The sequence below is a fragment of the Lytechinus pictus genome, chromosome 16 (assembly GCF_037042905.1).
Source record: "Lytechinus pictus isolate F3 Inbred chromosome 16, Lp3.0, whole genome shotgun sequence".
NCBI classification, from domain to species: domain Eukaryota; kingdom Metazoa; phylum Echinodermata; class Echinoidea; order Temnopleuroida; family Toxopneustidae; genus Lytechinus; species Lytechinus pictus.
Genome location: NC_087260.1, coordinates 27,659,407 through 27,686,236, shown reverse-complemented (window position 1 = coordinate 27,686,236; position 26,830 = coordinate 27,659,407). Strand labels below are relative to the sequence as shown.

Here is a 26,830-nt window from a genome sequence, read left to right as displayed (position 1 = left end):
TTGTATATTTATGTTTACTATTTTGTTTTCTTTTGCTTTCATAATGAAGAAAATACTTCTCATTCACAGACAATTATGGAAAATATGAGTTTTATGGAAATCATGGAAAATATGAGAGTTAATAAATTGGATGTGTACTGTTAGGGATTTGTGCCCAAATTGGCTCTCCATAGTTAAACTACAACTTTAAACCAAGGTTACTTTAATCTAAATCTGAATTCAGAATACGGGCCATTGACATCAGATATCACAAATTTGCCTGAAGATAGTACAGGATTAAAGATCATGGGCTTTATTTATTGATGCATCATTCGTAAATTTGCCATAAATAAGTCATATTTTTAATATACATGTATATAACACAAAAATTATTCTACGAACATATCTCATCTAACAAAGAAATCCCCCATCAGCTTTGTATAGTTTTGCATGTATAATCATTAGCTTTGTCATGTTATTTTACATATATGCAGTAATATCAGTGGCTGTGTATACAAATATGATGCCTGGTTCTTAATAAGCCCTTTTTGTGATACCATTATTGCAGAGTCCCTTCATACCATATGACTTGGCACTTTATCCCTAAATATTTTGATATAACCTAAGGCCTACGGCTTACAGAGACACTGTGGTTATAGCATAGGCAATAGAAGGCTAATTCCCATCAAATTGGTATGTACAGACCTCAATTCAAATAACTTCATGTAAGACAAGGGATACAAAGAGCATTCGTGACCCAAATGTTCATCAGAACTTTTATATCCTTGACGGAACCAAAATCTAGCTTGAAGGCACACACCCTTTGTCAAAACACATTAAAGTATTCTTGCTTTTAAGTCTAGCATGGGATGAAGTAAATGGTGTATTATGTGGCATCAGATGTGCTACACTTTTCTCAAAGCCCATGTGTTGATTAAACTTTCAATCAGGCTCTGTGCCTGCAGATTACATACATGTATTCTCTTACCGGGGGGGGGGGGGGGGGGGGCTTTTTGTTTATTTTTTTTAATATTGAAGAAATTGATATTTCGTATTTATCTATACTCTTAGTCACCAGGGGCCCATTTCATAAAGCATTACAACTGTAATTGTAATTTTGCCATTATGGCAACTACCATGGTAACAGCATTCAGTAGCCAATCACAATCAAGGTTACCATGGTGGAAGTTGCCATGATGGCAAAGTTACCATAGTTGTAACTTCGTGCAATGAGGCCCCAGATAATGGCGCCAATCATGATGGTTAAGCTTCCTGTCTCCATAAAACTAATCCCCAATGTGACTAATTATCTGTCAGTGATTAATGGATAATTAAAATCATTATTTGGTCTTGATTGGTCCAGTTGAAACGATAACCATTTCTCGTATTCCACTGATATCTCGTCTTTTACGAGGTTCTCGTCTGCACTCTTGCCAGCAGTGAGCTGCGGAGTCCTGGCCACGGCACACCTGGACACGACAGTGCATGAATACCTGCACAATGAATAATTGATAAATAAACCTGGGTAAATAAGCAGTCCTTGTTGGACCCCAACGTTTAAACATGTTACCCGCACATCCTCTTCCACTCAATTACATCTATATCATTTTTATTTTGTCCCTGAATTTTTCAATCATCACTTTTTTCATAATCTGTATTCACTTTTGTTTCTCACCCGGACCGGTCCTGTTGCCCTTAGCGCTTAATCGCCCTTCTCTCTCTCTTCCTCCCATGACATATTTCATCTAATAACATGCATATGCTCATTTCCTTTCCCCGCACACACACGCACACTCAGACACATCCAGTTTTGATTTCTAGAGCGATTCTCATTCACTGACCTCATTGTACTCCCCAATTGCACTGAAAGAATCGATCGCTATCGGCCTGAATCTTGGATCATCCGCTGAAGCTCCTATGTGAATGGTATCATCAATCTCACAGCTGAAAATCAAGGAGAAATATAAGTTAAAAATATATCATATCCGATCATTTCTCACTTGTCAAGATGGCATTGGTTCAATGGATGAACATTGTTCTTAGGATTAGCTAACCGTACAGCCTAATGACCCTTTACAGAGAATTTAACCTTCAATGCCAAATCACTACTTAAGAACTGTATAGTTACTGCCACCCTTTTTTCGCCGTAATTCTAGACAAATCAACAGAAAGTGAGGTGGAGTGAAGTGAAAATGAAGTATCTTCTGTCTGCCCCCTAATTTTGATATATCCCTATAGAGATTGAACAACAAGCCTAAAACTCGCATGCAAATACTGGCACTTGCCCATCTTGGATGAGAGGGGTAGTACTCTCTTGATCTTGAGCTTCTGGTCCTTGGGTGGTCCAGCAAGAATCAACGAACACACTGGCATCTACAGAAGATGTCACATTAACCACAAAGACGTTCTGTCCTGGCGGAGCCCCTTGATTCCACGTGCCCCAGAGGTCTGTCCCTGACGAAGCATTGCCTGTGTTTGACCCAAATGTATCATCCAAGTACTGGACCAGACTGACGGAGAGGTCACCTAAGATAGCATCGGACAAGACCAGACTGCTTGGTTGCCGCTGACCGCCGGTGAGCGGTGAGATGCCAATACCCGTCTGGGCTGATTCGCATTTGAATTGTAATTCTCGGAGGGGAGAAACAGGGGTGATGACAGACTCGGCGAACCAGAGAGTGTTTGTGAATGCGACAGTGTTCCCTTGTTCCTTAGAGAGAAGAGATTTCTTTTTTAATCGTATTTTGTCCTAATTATAATTATGTGTGATTACAACATGTATGTAATGGTTACCAACGTACTGAGGGATTGTAATAGGTCCATGGGCAATTCGATGGGGATAATGGAATATCTCTAGAATGACTTTGTACATGAGCGTTCAATGTCTGGATCTCCCCAACTTAAATCTAAAATAAGATATACCTTGTTTAAAAAAATAATATTGGAGGATGTTTAATTTCTGTAAATCTGATGGTTGGAATCAAAACCAATTTTACAGAAAACTTAAAATTGATACTATAATTTCAATTCAAGGCAGTCTTACACAATCGCTCAGTAAACATTGTTAACCGATTTTAGTTTCTGTGAATGGAGGACTCCTCCTCTTTCCCTGACTTCACTTTATCTAGTCTTGTTTTTTCTGTTAAAATATAAACGATATTTGCAATCAACCTGCAATCATTTGAAATTTGTCCATAATCATTAAATGTCATCAAAGTTATTTTAGCAATTACGGTGTAATGATGTAAAAAACACTTTAAGAGGAATCAGTTTGGGATAGGTAGGCTGTTTCGAAGAACTGCTAGCGACAAAACAAATTGGGTCGAAAATGGATAATTCAGGATTAATAACCAATTTTGTAATGGTCAGACATTAATGGACATTAAATTAGAATTATAATGCTGACAAATTGGCCTATAGGATAATTATTTTACGTACAAACAGAACGGCGGGTAGTATCCCCAGGATCCTTTCTGAGAGTCAACTGTTTTAGTACCTAGTAACGTTTATTATTATTTGTAATCAGAAGCAAGGATTGAGAAACATTTTGTTTACCTGTACCCGAGTGTCACATGAATCAAAGGGTGTACTAAGAACGAGGAAACCTCCCTGGTTGATGATTGGTTGACAGGATGGGTCATTGAGGGTCACGTGATCAGGATCATGGACGAGGAACACCGATGGATCCAGCGTGATTGACATTGAGGTATTGAAACATTGCACTTGATAACCTGAATGGATACATTCAATGGACAATGGATCGTTGCAGAAAGGGTTGCGTTTAAACGAAACTCGAAACATCAAGCGCAAATACTAAACGCGTTTCTAATTGGCTGAAAAGTAATTAGTTTGGGTTTGATTTTTGGAGATATATTTGATTGAAACTCTTTCTGCAATTTTCCTCTGATAAACTCTTAAACACCTAACACTTAACTCAACTTCCAGTCTTATGTTTGTAAAAAAAAAGGGGGGAACATTGTATTGACAACCTGAACGCTTGCCAGACGTAGCGACAATTGATTTATACAAAACGAGGTTCCAAGCTGGCCTAATGCATATATTTTTTATTATACTAATATACAACATTACTTTATCAGTATTATGCTCACAGCGAAAAATGAACAAGAATTTGTAGTTTTCGTCACTAGGACATTGGACATATTAAGTATTACAGCATACTTGGATTGGGATCCTGCTCACACACAAAAAGTATCCCTACAATGGGTCACCTTAGTGAGGAAAATGTATTTTTATTCATTGAGAAGAAACATGTTCATCCCAGGTGAGTTGTTTACTTAAGATCAGGCGGGATTGTTTGATGGCTATCGGAAACTTTATATCACCAAACATATATTACATTGGCTAAAGTAAAGGATTCGGTTTAAAAAGAGCAAGCTAGGTACGTCCATCTTTCTGGTTTCCTTCTCATAATCTGGGGTAACGTTAACTAACCTGTTGGAGGGATGTACAACGCTTCTGGACTCGGGACATACAGACGTTTCAGGTTATAGGCTACTGGGAACGCTCGACCGCTCAGGTAACCAGTACCATAACCGATCACCAACAACCTTGCTTGAGGATCAGTGTGGGCAATGGTATGCCTACCCGATCTTAAGGTTCCTTGAAACACCCCTGACATACCATTTTCTGCTATGACACTCCAGCTTGGAGAAACCGAACCAACATGACGACCGTTTAGCCAAAGTCCTGATAACCCGGCGTTAGAATTTGAAACCACTACGGTGACGTGGTCATTGTCCATGGATGTGAGAGACAACTCCCCGACGATGAATTGCTCTACTGGTGGGATGACGACCATAGATGGATCCCCGACGTAATCTTTTGCAAAACCTTTCATGAATTGTAGAACTAGGACCGGTTTAGTTGATCGGAATGATAGCACATCGTGGTGTGTAAAGATGAATTCATGGTGCTGATTCTCATCAAGATTGATATCATCTGCATGGGGAGATGAAAACAAAATTGTGGTTCCGTTGAAAGGGGCGATGATTCGTAGAACGTAGCTACTTTCCCTGTCCCTGAACGGTGCCACGATGAACTGTTTACCTAGGGTATGCACGGGTGGCATTTGCTCCACCAGATAGTCGCAATACTTGTCTCCCTTCGGGACTCGCGAACACTCGCTTCCAGCCACAACTGCCACTGGGTTGTCCGACTTTACTCTTGAACCAGTCAAGTCCTTGTCGCTCATGATCTGAAAGGACTCGTATGCCTCAAGCTGAAACTTAAATACATCATTGGGACCATAGTAGACGTGACCAAAAGCCACTGACTGACTAAACCTGATTTGTATTCGAGCACCAGCTTCGGTTGCAGTCACGGTGAAGCCTGCTTTGTATTTGGTAAACTTCAGTTTCGTTGGCTCATAGATACCGACGATGTAATCGTTTCCAAGACTCCCGGTGGGGAGAGGGGTAAAGGCTCCCGAGTTTACACGTGCTTCTATTTGGACGTGAACACTCAAGTCACCATCGGATCTTATGCCTACAACATTCTGTTTCAAACCAGTACCCCGAGAGGTAAGGGACCTTGGTAGATCTATACTTATTTCACGATCGCCAGGTACAGTGACATCGTGTCGGAAGTTGCTTCCAGAAGTGACAACTGTAGCATTGACGGTTTCACCTCTTTGTGAAGAAAGAAAGACACGTTTGGAATAAAGATGTCGATATATATAGGCTGATGGTACCCCGAATACGAAATCATTTCCGATTGTACTTTGAGTGTCCAGGGAATCTGAAAATAAAAAAAATGAGCACGTGAGTTTGTTTTCTTTCTTGGTGACACATTAGTAGATTAGCCTGCTCTCTGATATGAAATAGTGGGGAAAATAGTGTACATACTGAAAAGAGAGCTAGTGAAGGGTTACACAGAATTTTTTTTGGGGGGTGGGGGCTACTCCTCATCCCATTCATCACAATATGCATTTTTTTAAATTTCGTCTAAATTTTACATGTTTACTATTGTCAATGTTGTTTTATTTATTCTGGAATCATTTGATTGATTTGACATGTTTTATACCTTGCCTTTTTTACTGAGAGATGTGGAAATATATGAATTTGAATCACAAGCTGAATTTCATGACTTATTTCTGACTTGAACATACATTAAGCCTGATTATTTCTATATTTATCTGGTCTTTCCTATCGTTCTTATTCTCTCTTGTAACGATTTTCTCTAATGATAATCGGCATGCACATTATTTATTGGGAATGGCACAAGGACAACATTCACAGTAGCTTGGCCTATACAAACTCTATGATAGTCGAATGTCGATGAAACGTCCTTTTTCATTCTGTATGATATACTCTTTAAAAATGATGGGCAACATACTGTCCACACAGCAATTGATTAAAACTTTATCCAACTCTGGATAGTTTTATACCAATAATGTGTGCTTTAGGTGAAAACTACACAGTATTGGTTGAATACTACCCAGAGTTGGATAATTTTTGTTTAACCAGTTGCTGTATGGACAGTATGTTGCCCAACATTTTAAGAGTGTAGTGTGTCAGAACCAGAAAAATATGATAGACTTTGTTATGTTTCACATTTGCTACGGCCGCCGTAGATTCTAAAATTTCTACGGCGAGTAGCAATTCTACGGTCGCCTCAGAATTTCCACGGCCACTTACTTTAGCGGTCACATATATATGTTACGGTCGCCGCACGGCGTATTTTTTAATTTATGGAGAAAAAAAATCTGCGGCTGAACTATGTCCTTGAAATCATGACGTACGGTCGCCCTAGGGCGACCCTGCGCTGGCCGTAGGTTTTTGACAAATACTACGGCAGACGCGAGGTGGCCGCAAGGCGCCCTCACGGCGGCCGCAGGGGAACTATACAGTGAGTATACCATGAATTGCTTGTCACACTCATGATATTTTACATTAGACATTTCATTTCAGAAAGTTTTCAAAGTTTCGCACAATGCCCTTGCACGTATTCTGGGTGGGAGGGAGGGGGGTTCGGGGCCCGGGCCCCCGGGTAGGCGAAAAGGGGGCCCCAAAAAGAGGGAGGAAAGAAAGGGAAAGAAAAGGGAGATAAAAAAGGAGGGGGAAAGAAGAGAAAGAGAAAAGGGAGAAAAGAAAGAGAGAAGGAAACAAGAAGAAGAGAAAAGGAGAGAAGAGAAAAGGGGGAGTAATAAAAATGGGGGGGGGGCAAATTGATGTTCGACCTAGGAAGGGGGGGGGTCGCCAAATTAATGTTTGACACTGATCTGAATATTATACGATCAGTAATGTTCGACCTAGGAAGGGAGGGGGGGGCAAATCGACCTTTGGGGTGATTCGCGCTTCGCGCTCGCATCGAATGATTAGTTAGATGGACATCCTGTTAATGATTACCTAAATTGCGTAGAATGTCTAGTTTTGGAACGAAATATAAAAAAGGTTCAGCTCGCGCTTCGCGCTCGGATCGAATAATTTTTAAGTGCCCATCCTGTTCATGATTACCAATAATTCTTAGAATTTCCAAACTTTGGGTCATTTTTAATATAGACAATTTTCAGCTCGCCCTGACAGATAGAGAGATTCCCATCCTGCTCATGCTTACAAAACTTCTCAGAATATTCTATTTTCAGGTCTATACACAAGCTATCAAAAATCGCGTTCGCATTATTTATTTGGACTTATGAAATAAATCTCCCTTAACCATGTTAACTTGTTTGTATGAATAAAGTTAAGATGTTAATAAACGCTTTAGTCTTAAGTAAGAACTACACCCTAGGAAACAACAAAAATCAGCATTTAACTCCCCATGATAATACTACTAATAATGATAATAACGTCATATTTTACCCAAGTTAGCCGCTGGTGAAAGGGCAATATCTGTGCTTCCTGGTCACATTTGTTCTTAAAAAAAAATGGTATTACATCATATTCATGGATAGATTACTTTTTATCAAGTCATCATTCAAAAAGTGGTCTGCAGTTGCCCTTTTTCATGTGATTATGAAATAAGATAATTCAACATGCATTTAAGGCACCTGTTTGCCTGACGAGGAGGGGTCGCCATTTTTTCTGAAAAGTACACATGCATATGGGCCAAAATTATAGGTAGGGCCCCCGAAGTGCAAAATTCTAAATACGCGCCTGGTGGCTCCCGAGCAGATAACACAAAAGGAGAAGGGGAAAGGAGGGAAGAAAAACACGAGGGCAGCCGCACGGCCACCGTACGCTCGACGTACGGCCGCCGTAGACCGTTCTACGCCATGCCTACGGCTAGTCTAATTTCTACGGCGAGCGTAGAAAAGAAAAAATGTTATAACTCCGCGTTAAAATTCTGCGGCCACCCCTACGGCCTGTAAAAAGTAGGAATCCGCCGTACGTCGACCCTGCGGCCACCGCAGATTTTCTGCGGCCGCCGCAGAAATTTCTCGAATTCAGGTATCTACGGCCGCCGTACGGCCGCCGTAGAGCAAATGTGACCAAGGTATTAGGATCCAACATCAAAGGACTTCGAAGCTATTGTGAAGAAGAGTTTTTGAGACTCTAAATCTACAGTATTAAACTCGTAATTTTGAATTCAAGCTGATGGACTGACTCCAAACTAATCGATGGTATGCCAGTTTGAATATCCCTACTGTGAGAACAGTGTCCCACGGTTTGTGCCACAGTGTGAAACACGTGACTCACCTAACACTGTTAAACTTTAGCATTATATCAGCAGTGTGAATCATAATATTCACAAAGTCGACCATGTGAACACGCTGTAAACAGTCACATTGTCAAGGTGTCCACAGTATGAAAATATCTTCACACTGTTGAATTTAATCAACAATCTGAATAATATTTTAACATAGTCCAGTATGTGAACACACTGTGATCACACCGTGTGACAATATGTTCTTAAACGGAATAACTGATCAGTATATAGAGTCGATTCTGTGTTGTGACTTCAACATACATCATCCTTATGAAAAGAATCCTTCTGCTTCCTCAATTTCGGAGAATTATGAGAACATTTCCAGCAGTTTGTAGGTCTAGCTATTGTTTATATATGAAATACTCAGAACCCTTCTTTGACAGAAGAATTAAAAAAACTATCGATTAAATTTGACTTTGAGTTATAAATATTTTCATATTTTGCAAACAGGAAAAAACATGTCACTTCTGGGCCAATTATGATAATTCAATGAAAACTTATCCTGCTCATCGTAGGCAGAAGAATATTGTGTTCAATTGACCATGTTTGACGCCAGTTTATATGGCACTGTATTTTTTGGCATTATTTTGAAAGGAAATGGCACTTAAGTAATATGCTTCCGTTTGCCAAAGTGCGAAAATGGTTGGATCTTTAGCCTGCAATCACTCGATAAAATACAGACATAAAACATGTAGTCATATCACAGGTATTCCAAAAGGAAGTATAATTCAAAAGCTTTCGGGATTTCTAAAACAAAGCATTTCGTATGTAAATATTAGTCACTACACGAGAGAAGACCTGTCGGCTAAAGGGTATTTTTAGATGGAGGTGGCGGGGGGCAGGGGACGAGGCAACCAAAATGTTACGAGATTTTTTTCCTCAATTTAATATCATGGGTATCATATTTTTCACGACTTAATTGGGCTTCTATTTTCATACCCTTCTTATTTATATATTTCTTTTCTTTTCTCTGTTTCTCCTTTTTTCCTCTTTCCCAATTTTTCATTAATCAATTTAAAAATGGTCATAAACTTTTTGCCCCCGCCTCTGGTAGTTCATAAGAAATGTAAGTAAAATATTGACATCGATAAAATAGTTACTCAAACTCTCACTGGCGCTTTTATCTTCTTTTCTGAACAACTCTCTTCTGAGAGAATCCCCGATATAACTATGGAAAATTTGCCGATTCGGGGCACAATTCCTTTTTTTTTAAGCTTTGAACGAGCGAAGCGAGAGAACAAGTTTGACCTTTTTGTACAAAAATCTAATTTTTTTTTAAAATAGATTTTGAAACATTATGAAACAATATCAAAGTTTACCCTTTTCCCTTACCTTAATTTATTTTTTTTCTATGGTATTTATTCCTAGTCGTGATTATTTTGGAAGTCCATTGCCTTAAGCCCCTCCCCCCCCCCCTCCCTCACCCATTTGTACGCCGGTGCTTTAGGAATAGATGCCTCTTGTTCAACAGGAGGTAATAGACAAAACTTCCCGTAATATATAAATACAACACTCACTGCTTTCATCAATGACCACCATCACCGTCATCACTACACCGATCATCCAAGCCTTCGATGTCATCCTCGTCATCGTGTTACGTCAACCACGAAGTCCTTCTCAGACAAGAAGCTCACTGGACCCGGTATCTGAATAACCTGCTTGGTGGCTTATTCCTCATGAATTGTCTTGTTAGATTAGGTCAGATTCTACGCCATTTATTTTGGCGGGATCCTAGAGAGTGCCGCTAGGTCCGTTTCATTCTCTCACTCTGATTCAGCCTAGTTCGTCGAGCTTCCAATCTATAGTTCGCAGCCAAAACAGTCCAGTTCCTGGTCTTTGTTAGGTTTTGATAATCTGTCATAAGATCCTTCCGGTATTGGAATAAGAATTGATCTAGGTGTAAGTGCATCGTCCATGGGAGAGGCATATCCAGTGTTAAAAGGATATCAGGGCTACCTGCAGTAAAACTTGCGTTTGAAATTAAACATAAAAAATCAAACGCAAACTCTAAAATCACTGCAAATGATTGGTCGAAAGAAGAGGTGCGTCTGATTTTAGTTGGAGTTGCGTTATGCACTTTTCTGCACACTGCCCTGCAAATAGTTTCAGTTTCCAGCATACTTTGGCTTTGAGGTAAAGAGCAAGGTTTTGTCATTAAAATCACCTTCCATCGTTGTAATTGGAAACCGAATTTTGAAAAATACTTTATTAAAAATTAATACCTTCAGTGCATCTCCGTGAGACAGTATGGTATTTTTATGAAGACGGTAACATCAGGGTGACCAGACGTCCCGTATTTCCCGGGATCGTCCCGTATTTTGCTCCTTTGTCCCGGCGTCCCGACAAACCCTTCCCGGGACGCCTATTTGTCCCGTATTTCAGAATATTTAACAAAGGGTAGTTAATACATTTAAAAGTGACGAATTTTCATCAAATAACCAACAGATGACGAAGCAGAAACAACAATAAAATCGTTAACTGTAAACTTTTGCAAGTTCTGCGGTGATTTTCTTGCTAACCCAACTAGTTACATTGCAAACGAACTGGCCTACTAACTGCCTGTGTGTGGCAGGCTCCTATAGCCAGGCATGGATCGGAGCAGATTCTCAATGGTGCAAACAATCTCACATGATAAACATTTTTTCCATCAAAATAATCACAAAATCGGCGGGAAATTTTATAATAATATTTTGGATTCTCAGATTAATGATTTAGAGATGTAATCGGAGGAACAAAGTTATTGAGTTTTCATATCTAGATCTAGTTGTTTCAGCTTTCATTTTTAGTCTTGGTGTGTATGATGCCGTGATGTTTCATCTAATTTTTAAGTTTGACAATGTTTCACTTTGAAATTTTATTCATTTCTAAAACATTTTAGTTTCTTAAGATTTTAAAAATATATTTAAAAAACACCAAATATCATTATGATTTTTGTTAGATGATTGGATTTGTTTTTTCCTTGACGTTCGAACTTTTTTCCTCTTTCTTTCTTTTCTATCGTTCTTTCTTCATCCTTCTATCCTTCCAGCTTGCCCTTTTTGTTCCATCTATCTTCATTTTCTATCTTTCTTTCCTGAACCTTTCTCTCTCTCTCTCTCTGTTCATTTTTTCTTTCTTTCCTTCTTCTCTTACTTATTAAATGTCCGTTTTATTTCCTTCATTCTTTCTTTCCTTAAACTTTTCTTTCTTTCTTCCTTCTCCCTTGCTCAGTCTCCCTTTTCTTTTCGGTCTTTCTCTCCTTCCATTATTTTCTCTTTTTTTATTCCGCTTCCCCCTTTATTCTTCCCTTCCTCTCTCATCCTTTCTTTCATTCTTTATTTTTTTCCTTCTAATTATTTTCCCTTATTCTTTCTTTCCCTTCCTTCCTCCCTGTTTTTTTCTTTCTTTGTTTCTGTCAAAGAATGAAGGAAATGTTTTTCTTTCCTTCATTCTTTCTTTCCTCCTCCTTTTTTCTTACTTTCTTTTTTCCTTTCTCTCTTTTATTTTGTCTTTCACACATTTATTCATCTTTCCTTCCTTTCTTTTTCTTTCTTTCTATAGTCATTTCAAAGAATGACTGAAACCTTTTTTCTCTCTTTTATTCTTTTATTCTAAATTTCTTTTATTCTTTTATTTTTCCTTCATTTTCTCCTTCATATTTTCTTTTTTCTTCTCAATTCATCTCTTTTCTTTCGTCTTTTCTTTCTCTCCTTCATTCTTTCGTTCACCCTCCCTTCAAATTCTTTGTTTTTTTCACAAGTCTAACACTGTGTAGCCTTCTTTGTTGACCTTTATTTTTCAATTGTCCCGTATTTCATTTTGTGAATTCTGGTCACCCTGGGTAACATACTGATTAGATGTATTAAAGTCAGAAAATAATTTCTGCTTTGACCATTGTAAAACCTTTTCAGAGACCATACGAAAATTCTTTTAAATTCGTTACGTTCTCTGTGAGGCAGTCACTTTTTATTGGAGGTGTTTGTAACCTAAATGATAATCCCTCAATACATTCAGACATTCTTCCAAACAAATTTAGTAAGCTAAAAAAAGTGTTAGTCTAATATAAGTTTTTTTAAAATCAGAATTTCTATTCCTTAATAAAATGGCAAACTGATTGAACGCACATGGCTCGAAAAAATAAAATAGTTTCACCGCAAAATTGGTAATAATTTTGTTCATATTTTTTCTCCAAAAGGGTCATAATTTTCTTTACCATCCTAGGCTTTATAGGTCTACGTTTTCTTCCATTCTAATCGCAGTGGGTCGCACAAACTCCTGTTTACTTGCCCCTAGATTCTTATTGAAATAGGATGTAAAAAGCGTCAAGACGGAGTTTTGATTTCGTGAGAAGCTGGTTGATTTCGGTATAATGATCAATTCAAGGTCATATCATTGTTTGACAACAAACCAATTCCTATAATGGTTGGTTGCTTTATATAACAGCTTGGTTTCACACAGGAAAGCTATCATGGCAATAGGAAACCACCATTTCCACTCCTTAATCGATCACCAAGTCTCTCTTTCCGGTCTTGTAAAAAAAACCATGTTTCCCTTATGGTATGTTCATGGTACGATCATCATTGATATCAGGGCAAAAAAAACCCGATATCGTGAACTTTGATCATGATAACTATACTGTTGCTGGCAGTCTCTTTGGCGGGCCGTCACTGGCGTACATGGGGGGGGGGGGACTTGGACTTAACAATTTTCAGGGCAGAAAAGGAAAGGAAAGGGAGAAATAGTATTCTATTTCCTGAAAATTATGTCAAAACCTATTGAAAAAAGGTCCAACAAAATATACAGCTCCCCCCGTACAAAGCTAAGAAATTGATTGTAAGACTGAATCGTACGATTGATTATAAACATTAATCAATGCAATCAAAATCAGCATTATGATCTTTATGATAATAGATCCATGGCCCATTAACCAAACGTTAGCGATCAATCGCTAACGTTTGTTGGCCTTTATCGTTGCATTCTAATTTTGCGTAGTAGGCTGACTTGGAACCAAACAGCGATTAGTCGCTTTGCTTTTTGTTAAGGTGTCCGGGTGAGAAAACCTTTTCACGAAATTCAAATGATGTTATTTTGCTGATCTTTCAAATTGTCATAGCTATGATCCTTGGTAAAATTGCGCGTTATCAATATCTTGCAGTGAGCGGACTGAAACCCTAATTGTACTAATGGACAGAATGACCGAATATTTCATATAAAAATATTGAATAGTTTTAACGGATAAGTTCAAACTCATCACCTATCAACAAATAGAAAGATATTCAACCAACAGTCCTTTCCCTTTCAAATCAATGTATAAATCAATTATCGATACAAAAGAAACATATTAAGAGCAAAACATTAATACTACACAATTATTACAATGGAATGCGATTGCAGTTTTTTTTTTTAAGGGATCCCTGTTTTATGAGTGTTTGGCGTTTGTCTCTTGAGGATAGCCTAATTGAATTGTGAAAGCGTCAAATTAAAGAAAATGTAAGAAATCGGACAATAAACTAATAGCTGCCTGAATATCGAGATCATTTATGTCACTAAAAACATAAATACTTATTGATGTCAGTAGTTTGTGGTACCATCCACACATACTCTCATTTGCCACGCAGTGACCCTCATCAGATTTGTTTCAACTTTTTCCGTGTCTGATTTTTTTTAATTAAATAATTCAGGTCAATTCAATTAAAACATATTTTTTTTAATAATTATTTTCCATTTTCAAATTTTCTTGTTTCTTTGAGCTTACCATTTTCGATGCTTACTTCGGCAACTTTTTTCTCTACGGCTAGAGAATAGAAAAACATGAAAGGGTTCAGTTTTGTATTATTGAATTCTGATCAAAAAACTTATTTTCATGAATAATTTTCGAAATCATCTTAAAATGTAGCAATGTCTGTTTCGTTGTAAGAAGAGTAACTTCAATTCATAAAATGCAAGAAGCAACAAAAGTGTTATATTCTGTAATATCATTCGTACTCTGTGCAAACAAGTTTCCAATACTTTGCTTAACGATACTCATTTTGCAAATCTTCTTCTTAAATCCAGCGTATTATACTCCATGATAATTATATTCCCTAAATCTTTGTTTCAAATTTCCAATTTACTTAATTTCCTTCATAAATTTTGTTGAAGTATTTAATGTGTTAATTATATCATACACTTAAATTTATATTTTACTGTAATTGTGTTGTCTATGATAACTTTTCTCATTTTACCGATTCCTCAAAAACGTATATGTTATGTTGAACAATTTCTGTATTATTGATTTTTTTTTCTGATTTTAATGTATTGAATAACATAACTTACGTTACTCTTTCTTTATATATTGTTATTTTATGTCAACATGGCAATGCTGAAAAACAGATAATCTGAGCTTGTTATCCTATATATATATATATATATATATCTCTCTCTCTCTTTTTCTCTCTCTTTTCTTTTGTACTGTTGCGCTTCGCGCCTTGCTTCTTAGCGCGTTGTTTTTTACGCTTTGCGTTTTGCGCACTGCGTTTCTTGGTGCTGTTGACTAATAAATTCATCATTTCCTGATGAAGCCCTATGGGCGAAAATTTGATCAACTTTTCTATCTACGGTTGTTTTATTCACCTTGTATTTTGCTTTATATTACCAAAACCGACGCAGGACCTTCATTTTTATTCTTATATATTTATATATATACATATATATATATATATATATATATATATATATTAATAAATAAAAACAAATAAATAAAATATATATTATGTTATATCACAATACATCTTTTTGACGAAAAACAATATATATACATTGCACTTTTTACACAGGCAAAGAAGACCGTCTTTCATGCGCCATCGTATGTCAAAATGTTTGTATAATGTTCATTATTTTATGTCGACATGTTTTCGGACATTCCTGGCCGTTCCTAGATCCTAGCGCTGTGCAGTCTAGTCAGAGTCCCCCGAAAATAAAGGCATTGTGAGGTCACCGTGCCCCGGGCCGACTATCTTCCAATAGGAAAACTTTTTCCAAACTGTCGTGCGCGACGACCTACGTAACAATGCACGTCCAGCAACACTGCGCACAAATATAAACTTTTGACCAATCAGAAACGCGATGGTAAAACTGCTTTCTCAAAATCATACGTAACAAAGAAACGCACAAGTTTTCGTTTACGTTAGCAACCTTTACGAATAAACGATTCATTCTTTAAGAATTCTCATTGCGATGAAGACGTTTGCTTAGCTCCTGTCTTTAGATCTCTCAAAGAGAATGGCTCGCCGATCTTCACGTATGCGAAGATATTTCTCCCGACTTCGAAAGAGAATGGGAAAGAATTTGAGGAGATTGTGCTGTTTCCTCCAAGGTATGGACAATGTTTTTCATCAGGATTCCACCCTAAAACAACTAGGTTTAAATATAAAACAAATTTACAGCTTATCTTCAACTGATTCGTTCAACTCAGTATTACTATCATTTTTAGCGTACAGACTCACGATCAACATGAAACGAATTGAACTATAAAGTCATAATTATAGTTTTATTATGACACTGTATGAATGATGATGATTAAGAATGATATGTTTGACCAGTTATATATCTATCATATATCTATCTATCTATCCATCTATCTGTCTGTCTGTCTTTACAGTCACCGAGGATGACAGCGGTCATATCCGAAATAATAAATTGACTACAGAAGCCCTCAAAATGGTAAGAATAGATATACTCTCAGCATATTACCATTGAAATTATTTTCTCCTTATGCATGTCATCCAGGCTATAACATAAAGTTATGAAAACTACTTTATCTGAAAAAAAAGACTGCTCGCCCTTATTCCGAAGCATAATTTGAAGTTAACCTTTTTGGAATGTATTTCCCGAGCTCTTTTAAGTAAATATTATTTAATACCGATCTTTTATCAAATTTCTTGAAACACAGTTCCACTCCACAAATATCAGTGATGCTCACAGCGACACGACATCCGTATGGAGTTCGGAAGACGGCTTACACAGTACCTTGTACTATCCGGTAAACACCTTCAAGCAAATCGATAACGACGACGACAGCTCTTGTCAGTCCCACAATGAAGTCTCGACTGAAGGTGATAACGAATCGCTGCTATCAGATACCACATCGAGTCTTCTAAGATTCATGGATGAAATGGACAATGATAGCATAACAGATGTGTCCAGCATCGCAAGCAATGATGACGACAGTAGTTTCACAACTGTCAGTGATATGACAGACTTTACTGATGATCTCTTCGATGACGACAACGGTGACGTCATGCTAGAAAGGTCTCTCTATAAAGTCGACTTTGGGGTTACGGACAATGCTTTATCCGTTGCAACTTCGTTTCTCGATAAAATCCTTTCTGATGTCGCCTATCAACTTAACTGCAAATATTGAGCTCGAGAAAATACCCAATCGCTTTCTTGTAATTAAAAACTTTTCCCGGAAATGCTATGCGTTTTCTTTCATCATTGTTGTGTTGTTTGGTGCAAAAAAATCATTAAATATTTAACACACGAACAGCAAAAGCAGCAGAAGATTGAAGCTTAAATGCAATCGAATCCTCAATTTGTAGATTAAAATCTTTGAAAAATATGAACGTTACTACAAAGATGTAAAAACTATAATACTAGGGGAAGTGGGTAGCGCAGAGAGACACACATAAAGAAATATGTTAGAACAGAGAGGAGAAATAGCAAAAGGAGTCCACAAAGAAGAGATGGACGAGAGAGAGAGGAAGGGAAAAGGAGAATGAGAAGGTGAGAGAGAGAGAGTGGGAGAGAGAAATCTTGAGATAGAGTTCTCGCAATTATGGTCCCATTGAACTAATTACTTGTATCTTAACATACAAGTTACTGCGATAGTGTTGATAACAATAGAGCATAACTTAAATATTTTAATATTATTTGTCTAATATCGTTCTATAATAGGTCTATTGTTTTTAACGAATATTTAGAGCTTAGAGCTTAGTAAACTTTTTAAAGATAATCGTTTTTCATCTCTTTGTGAAATTTTAATTTTACCAATGATATAATAGCACCCTCTCTCGTTATACTTTGTCTTTCTTTTAAAAGGGTATTTGAACACTTTACTTACCAAATTTAGTGATTTAGTATTGGAAATCCAAAAAATATATATCCTAAAATGTATTGTTCAATTTTTATTTATAATTGTATTCTGTGTTGTTTGCCAAATATAATAATAATGATAATAACAATAACAATGATTAAAATAATAGACGCCTTAGGTGATTTACAAAATCTTAACAGAGACTATATAATCTTGATTTTCACTGAAAAAAAAATCAAGCGATAGAAATCTAAAAAGCTACAGTTGAACTCCGAGAAAAGTATATTTTAAATTACGCATGTATAACATGCATATTGTGCGAAAGAAGGATGGATTAATTACTGATTGGACTTTGTTCTATATTTTGAGTGTTTCACAAAGATTTAAGTGTGACGTAGAATCGAACTTAAATCCAAGTTGGGTACATTATAAAAAAGCCTCATTGCATTGATCAGATCATGCTTATGGTCACCGTAAACCTTAAGATTGGTCTGCGACACGATTTTGGAATAAAACGTAAAAGAATTTGATGCTTATAAATGGAATATCTTACTGTGTAATGTTCTAAATCATCGTACGAATACCTATATTCAAATCTGTGACTATGATATCATCCTTATTAGAATAAAAGCGAATTGAATATCTAGTCGTACCGACGTCATAGCAATCGAACGATTGGCCACGATTTAAAACTATTTTGGCCTTTACTCCAAAATAAATGCTTGCAATCATCCAAAAATGTTATATTAGTATTCTTGTAGTGAATTTGAACCTCATATAAAAAAATACTTTTCACTTACATTTTCAGAAAACGAAAAATGCGATATGTTCGAAAATTGGAATGTCGGCACACTTAACTCTTCATGAAACACGCTCCTGGGAACTGTATGTACATGTTAAAGGCCAAGTCCACCCCAGAGAAATGTTGATTTTTATAAATAGAGAAAAATCAAATTAAAGTTTTGCTTATTTTTCACAAAACAGTGATATGCACAACTCAAATGAGAAAGTCGATGATGTCCCTCACTCACTATTTCTTTTGTTTTTTATTGTTTGAATTATACAATATTTCATTTTTTTATAGATTTGACAATAAGGACCAACTTGACTGAATCATATAGTAATAAACAATGCTCAATCCACATGTTTAGGGAGGAATTTATCGTTGTTTCACTTGACAATGAGGAGAAAAATAGAATATTCCTATTTCATATAATGAAATACAAAAGAAATAGTGAGTGGATGACGTCATCAGTCTCCTCATTTGCATACCCACCAGGATGTGCATATAATCGTTTTGTGAAATTAAGCAAAACTTTAAAATGTCATAACTTTCTTATTTTACATCCGATTTTGATGAAATTTTCAGTGTTATGCTTGTTGGATTTTTCTCTTTTTATTCAAATTTACTTTTTCTTGGGGTGGACTTGTCCTTTAACATAACATGTCTAATACATGTTTAAAGAGGATTGGTTAAAATAGCCAATGTGTTGGTGAACATGTTCCCGACCGACAAAAATTGTCAAAATCAACCTATAGAATCTACCAGCGTTTGGGTTTGATATTGACCATATTTGTTGGTCGGGCACATTCATATTCACCAACAGATGAGAGCGAAGTTGGCTCAGTCGGTAAAGCGTCTGCCCGTCGAACCAAAGATCGTGGGTTCGAGTCCACCCCGGGCGGATGACTGAAGCCAGTGCGTTGTGTGTAAACGTCTCTCCCCTGTTTCATAGATGCAGGCTATGTTACAGTGGAAAACACTCCGTCCCTCGGATAGGACGTTAAATGGAGGCCCCGTGTAGAGGAGAATCACCACCTTTGCACGTTAAGAACCCACTGCACTATTCGAATAAGAGTAGGGGGAAACCCCGGTGTAGTGGTCCACCTGCATTCCCCAACCAGTTATTGGGAGGAGAGACCTGCGGGTCACAGTTCTGTGTGCGCGCCCTTCTAGGCGACCCAGATTGGCTGACTCCTCCAATGCGCCTTTGAATGTCTTTGACAGATATAGTCCAGGATAGAAGGGGTCGAACCTTGTTTTTTTATATATACAATGTTTTTTTATGGTTTCTTGTCAATTCGAGGGTGCTGATTCCGAATCTGAATGATGCCACTCGTGTAACCTTGAGCATTTTCTGCAAATTGGCAAAATCCAATATGGCCGCCAAAATATTCAAATTACCCATGAAAATCATAAAATTGTCCACACATTGGCTTTAAAGTACATGCAATTGTGCTGCCGGAGTGAAATAATATCTGAAAAAATGATTTTTGTCAAAATATCTATTTTCTTGATATCAAAATGGCCGCCATCATAGACCCCTGTACAATATGAATGGGGAAAATTAATTTTTACAAAATTGAGCACTGAAATGCAAGTAATTATGATCTATGAGTGAAGCAATGTCTGTAAACATGATTGCTAACGATATATATCATTTGTTATGTCAGTTATGTGATAAATCCTGTATTTTGATATTCAAAATGGCCTTCAAAAGCCCTAACACTATTATGTACAATGTGAATGGTGACACAAAAAAATCACAAGAGTGAGCACTAAAATGCATTTTGTTGAGATAAACGAGTGGAATACTGACTAAAAACATTATTGTTAACGAAATTTATTATTTAACATGCCATGTATGTGATAAACCCTGTATTTTGATATTTAATATGACCGCCAAAGGCCCTAAAATTATGATCTACGATGTGAGAGAGGACAAAAACAATCACAAGGTGAGCACTAAAACTTATTTTTTTGTGGTAAATTTGTGGAATACTGTCTTTAAATATAATTTGCAACGAAATATATTATTCGGGTTTCATATTTGTGTTAAATATTGTATTTTGACTTTCAAAATGGCCGCCAAAAGACATTGACTGTATTATGTACAATCGATCTGGGAAACCAATTTTCACATGAGTCAGCACCATAACATGCATATAATTGTGATTTAAGAGTAAAATATTGTCTGAAAACATAATTCCTAACAAGATATACCATTCATTTTGCCAGGTAGGTGATAAATAATGTATTTTGAAAGTCAAACTGGCCGCTACAGGCCCTAACGGTAGGCCTATTATGTACTTTGTGAATGGGAACATATAATTTTAACAGAATTTGGCTTTGCTTGAGTAAATGGTGTTGCATGTATGAGTGAAATATCGTCTGAAAATATGATTTTGTAACCAAATAGATCATTTCTTATTACCTTCTCAACCATTACGTGATGTATTTAGTCAGAAATCATGTTCAAGACCAAATTTTACCTATACATCACATAGTTACGTGCGTTTTTGGTTCTCATTCTGGTGATGATTAGTTTCCCTATATACGCATATTACAGAATTTGTAGGGGCTTGTGCGGCCGTTTTGAAAGTCAAAATACAGTATTTATCACCTATGGGAGAGGAAATGTTATATTTCATTTAAAAAAAAATCACGTTTTCAAACAATATTTTCCTTATACAACAGAATTATATGGATTTCATAGTCAGGCAAATCCTAATTCTTTCAAAAGTATTTGTCCCCATTTACATTGTAGATAATACTGTAAGGGCCCATAGGGGCCATTTTGAATTTTACAATACAGCATTTATCTCATGCATGAAAAATGAAATGATATGTTTCGCCAGAAATCATGTGTTTAGACAATATTTCACTCGTATAGATTACAATTACATTCATTTTATTGTTTTTACTCTTGTGAAAATTAGTTTCTCCATTCGCTTTGTTCATAATACAGATAGGGCCTATGGCAGCCATTTTGAATGTCAACATGCAGCATAATTACCGAAATTGCAAGGGAAATGATATGTTTCGTTAGAAATCCTTGTTGTCAGACAGTGTTACACCAATATTTCGCAGTTATTGGCATTTTAAAGTCAAACAAATTCAAAGGTTGTGAACATTATTTGTCCCCTTTTATATATTGTACACAGTATAAGGGGTCTATGACAGCCATTTTGAATATCATAATACAGCATTTATCACATTAGATAGTATACAAATGACATAGTTTTGTTAATAGTCATGTTTTCAGACAGTAGTCCACTCGCAGGTCACAATAACATGCAATAATAGTGCTCTTGTTTGAAAAAATATTTTCCCCATTCATATTCTACATAATAAAGTATACAGGGGTTATGGTGGCCATTTTGAATATCAATAAAATAAATATTTTGTCAAATATCGCTTTTCCAATTGGTATTTCACTTCTGCACAACAACTACATGCATTTTATAGCTAATGTGTTGGCAATTTTATGATTTTCATGGGTAATTTGCATATTTTGGCGGCCATATTGGATTTTGCCAATTTGCGGAAAATGCTCAAGGTTACAAGAGTGGCATCATTCAGATTCGGAATCAGCACCCTCGAATTGACAAGAAACCATAAAAAAACATTGTATATCTAAAAAAACAAGGTTCGACCCTTTGTCTATGGGGCCTATCCTGGACTATTGCATCATTAAGGGGTATTACTTTTATTACCCCATTTCCAGTTTTCTTCGCTCATTCTTTACCTAATAGGTAAATATCAAAATGAATTAATCATACAACATGGTGTCGACTTTTTAAAGGTCAAGTCCACCCCAGAAAAAAGGGTTAATGAGAATCAATAGAGAAAAATCGATCAAGCATTACGCTGAAAAAATTATCGATCTTGTATGTAAAATGAGAAAGTTATGACATTTTAAAATTTCCCTTATATTTCTTTTTAAAACAGTTATTATGCACAACATAATATTCAAATTCCAATTTTTATTTGGGTGGACTTCCCCTTTTAAGCTAGATTAGATGGTAACATGCTATTCAGATGAATATTATTTCAATGCTCCACTTTTTCCATGAAAAAAAAAAAATCAACAACAATGTCCAAACGATGTCTGCGTTCTTCAGAATACTTCCTATAGGATATCCTTAAGCATTTCAACATCATTTAACCCGTATTTTCTCTATAAATAACTTAGAACATGTCTTTACCCTGTATTTCCATCATACAATTTTAACATTCTTCAGACAGTTGACTGTGACTTCAGCATATTTTCAGTGTCTTCTGTCCCTGAAGCGTTGTCTGAGCTTCGTATATAACATGTATAATAAAACTGAATTCCACTTTTCTTGTTCAAATCCTGCAGCAGAGTGCTAGTAGTGGGTCAACAGATCCCTTGGTCCTATTTTTCGAAAAGCATGTGCTTCGCAAGAATCGGAAAGATGTAGATTTTTAAAAATATGATTTTCTTATCTGAAACAAAATTTTAGGGTCGACATTTTTCCTTTCACAGTATTAATCATATTTATTACAAATGCGGTTTGTGATTTAGTTCTTATTCGTCTAGCCGCATGAATCGTAGAGTGGCATTCCTTTATTCTTCATTCTTTGGCGAATGAGGGATGTAAAATGCACATCGTCCGTAAAGAAAAGTGAGCACCACTCCGGTGCTCCTACTTTGATCCTTGCCCTCACGACTCGACGATCAGTGACGTCATCATTACCCATATCACGACAAGTCTGAGATAAATCGCGTTGCAGTCGTCGAAACTCGTTTAAATCCTCCTCAAAATTGGGCCCATACTGCTTCACCTTTTCCCAGAACGTTCTGTTGAAATGCTCGTATAGTTTCAAATCCGCGGAATTCCACGCGCTAATCTGATCGCGCGTGACGTCAGTAAGTGGTTCGCGAAAACTTCTTTTCCTCTGACCTCTCGTTATGTATCTAACATCGGCCAAACTCCAATTCATCATTTTACTTAAAAGCAACACGGACTCGTCAAAGTACTCGGTGATCATCACCAGGTCAAGCTCACCATGGAGACGATCTATAGTCTCATTTATGATGGAAGGATCATCCATGTCATCTAGCTCAACTCCTAGATCAAAGAGTTGTTGATTATGCATCCGCTTCTCCGTATACTGCTTCTTTTTGCTCCTCATGAGTTCGAATTTTTGCTCCGGGTCTTCAAAGAACGCCCCCAGCGAATTCTTCCCCGGTGGGAGATATCGAAACATCTCGAAATAATAGAACATGGATTCGAATTGCTCAACAGGGTCACGTAATATAGTGACGTACCTCGCTCCCCCGAAAACTCTATCCATGTCCGTTCGGCTGTAGCGGGCGTGGTTTGTTAGAAAGTTGAATTGCATGTTGTTCGTTTTTGCAGACTTGGATGAGAGGCCTTTGACTTTGAAGCCATCAAAGTGATGGTACGTGTCCAGGGTATGCCCACATTTTGGCATGAGGAAGGAGAGGCCGTTGAGATAACCATACCGTTGCAGGACCGAAGTAACAGTTGATGATGCCGTTTTGTGCGTCTTTAGGAACACGAGACGAGGCTGCAGAGGATCTGGTATGGTCTTTGAGTTCCCGAGGATTGGGTGATGCGTGACGTCGACTGGATGAACAATTTGGTGTTCAAAGTCAGGGCTGATTCCATTCCTACCAGATGATAAAAAAATAAAAGCATTTTTGTCATAAAGTTCTCATCGCTGCCATCAACACCATCATCTTCGTCAACATCGTCGTCATCATCATCACCACCAACAACATAGTAGCGTTAAAAAGAGATTTTTTTTTTTTTTTTTTTTTTTTGGGGGGGGGGCAATCTATAGAGATAATTTTTTTACTATGAATTGTCTGGGTTTGTAAAAAGAACAAAATTGTATCAGTATTACGACGTTGTTGGGTTCAACAGGGATCGATGTTACATATAAGTAGTATTTCATTTCGTTTTACTAAAATTTTGAATATACTCTGTCTGACACCGTTGGGGAGCAATTAAATTGATATTTCCTCGACAACAAATAGAAAAATCAAAAGGGGTGCATTTGTATCACAGCTAGACTTCGATGAACTGATATTATGTTCATAATCATCACTGGAAATTGTACTTTCGTATGATAGGATTGTAAAAAAATATGTATTTGGTTGTTCGACCGCCACCCCCCCCCCCATTTTGTTCTTATAACCTTTGGATGAAAACATTTGAAATATTTATAGTTCTGTCAATTTACTACCACCCCTACCCCAACTCACCCCCCCCCCCTGCATGGCCCCTTGAAAAAACTCTTGAACCAAAACTTGAAGTCCACAGAAAGACCTCACAATTGCTTTACAGTGTTAAAACAAACAAAAATAATCATGTAAACTGTTTCGCTTCTACTTACGTAGTAAGTACATTCTTGTTCAGAAGAAATGTCACAACACCATCTGCCACTGTGCATGTCAAGTAAATTACCATGGTAACCAACAACGCCATGGTGATGCAGGCTACCACGAAGCGCCTCTGAGAGACCATGTTCTCCACCTAACATGTCTAAGGTTGGTTTGGAAAGACAGAAGACAGGTTTAGAAGATTCCTCGTCTAATGGTGCAGTGATAATGATAAAGGAGTATTTATTCTTCACGGGATGTAACTTTGCAGGAACTGCCCTGTTTAGGAATTCAAAGAAAATTATTACCCCGGCTTTAGTTGGCTGCCTATAGGTGCTCAAGCATTCAAGGAATTTCTTCCTACCGGGTACACATTCACCTCACCTGGGTTGAGTGCAGCACAATGTGGATAAATTTATTGCCGAAGGAAATAACTCCATGGCTAGGATTCGAACCCACGACCCTTTGTTTCAAAGTCGAGAGTCGGAACCACTAGACCACGACGCACTCACGGGACTTCCCCATTTTCCCACCCATCTGTACGCCAGTGCCATATACAGTATAGAAAATCTCACAGATAAGATACAAATAATCTGAACACTTCAATAGCCTACTCAAAATAATGTCTTCGCAAACGGAGCTGATTAAGTAACTATTGGTGCAGCCAGTATGCTTTGTAACATGAGGAGAACAGTGTTGGTAGTGATTTTATTTTTTTTTTCTTCAAAAGTATTATAAAGGTGAACAAATAAAACAAACAAACAACCACAGCTGAATAAAAAAAAACTAGCTAACGTATCATGCATGGTACGTAGGCCTTATATTGCAACACTTAATTTCTAACGTTGCAGTGATCAATAATTTTTGGAAACATGTCAAGTTTCTAGTCAGTTGTTTCGAAAGTACACGTCTGTAAAAGCAGATGATCAATTGTAAGTTTGGTGCATTATGGTACCCTATATATCGACTACTTTAAAATATCTTGAGTTTTTCATCTAATTTATATTTTGATGAATAGATTAATTCATTGAAAGCATAATAGGCTTCGATGTTATGATATAAATATCTCATCACAGGTAGACTCGTCACATGCCAGAAAAGCATTACGTGCATGTGAGTAAAAAAGGCATTAAAGAACTCAGACAAAATACACAATCAAAACAGAGCGAAAGTTTTTCTGACTGAAAAAATAAATGAAATAGAATCAAATTGAGTTTATTAGTCTATATATTACAATCATGACAATTATGAATTGCGTAAATTAACTTACGGTAATGGTATGCAAATGTAGTATGATCACTCCTTCAAGCGCAAATAAATAGTCGAAATTGTCACATCAAAATGAACCATCAAACTTCATCAAGAGGATGCACATCACTCCCGAGTTCATGGAGGAGTTCAGGCAGCCTGGCTTGGTCCCTTGCCGGAGGATGAATGAATGAATGAGTGACGTTGTTATGACATTACCATCCGACCTCGCTACGTACGTGATCATATATATGATGCCAAGTAAAATTGATTTTTAGTTTCCCGCCTCATTGTCTATATGAGGAAATTTTCGGTACGGGACGGGAAGGATGCCGGGTTTATTTCCAATTCGTCAACTCGTCTACTATCATTTGGTCTACCATCAGTTCGTCCACTCACCACATGGTCTACTTTCATTTAGTCTAATGCCATTCCGTTTAATTGGACTAATAATTGTGTTAGATTGTGCAAAATAAATGAAAATGAAATGGATGTTAGACCAACTGTTTACGAGACGAAATGGTCATAGACGAAATTGTGATATTAAAGACGAATTGGACCAATGGACCAAACGGTTATTAGACGAAATGATGATGGACGGAATGTCATTAGGCTAAAATGAAAGTAGACCATGTGGTGAGTGGACGAGTTGGTAATAGACGAATTGGCAAGTTTACCGTAAGGAGGTAGCAGTACCGGGAACAACTGCAAATCTACTTGAATGCTA

At 37.1% G+C, this 26,830-nt stretch overlaps 2 protein-coding genes across 2 annotated transcripts; both read right to left on the bottom strand.

The window, feature by feature from the left end:
- Positions 1-276: 276 nt before the first annotated feature.
- Positions 277-10,470, bottom strand: LOC129279613 (uncharacterized). Its single transcript, XM_054915712.2, has 6 exons — positions 10,164-10,470; positions 4,432-5,736; positions 3,535-3,710; positions 2,265-2,689; positions 1,821-1,923; positions 277-1,472 (listed from the first exon to the last, which is right to left on the bottom strand). Exons 1-6 carry the CDS (start codon positions 10,234-10,236, stop codon positions 1,320-1,322), a joined length of 2,235 nt encoding a protein of 744 aa, XP_054771687.2. The 5' UTR covers positions 10,237-10,470; the 3' UTR covers positions 277-1,319.
- Positions 10,471-22,423: 11,953 nt separating this feature from the next.
- Positions 22,424-26,356, bottom strand: LOC129278523 (galactose-3-O-sulfotransferase 4-like). The gene is made up of 3 exons (XM_054914676.2): positions 26,126-26,356; positions 24,870-25,134; positions 22,424-24,141 (listed from the first exon to the last, which is right to left on the bottom strand). Exons 2-3 carry the CDS (start codon positions 24,998-25,000, stop codon positions 23,040-23,042), a joined length of 1,233 nt encoding a protein of 410 aa, XP_054770651.2. The 5' UTR covers positions 25,001-25,134; positions 26,126-26,356; the 3' UTR covers positions 22,424-23,039.
- Between the last annotated feature and the right edge of the window lie 474 nt (positions 26,357-26,830).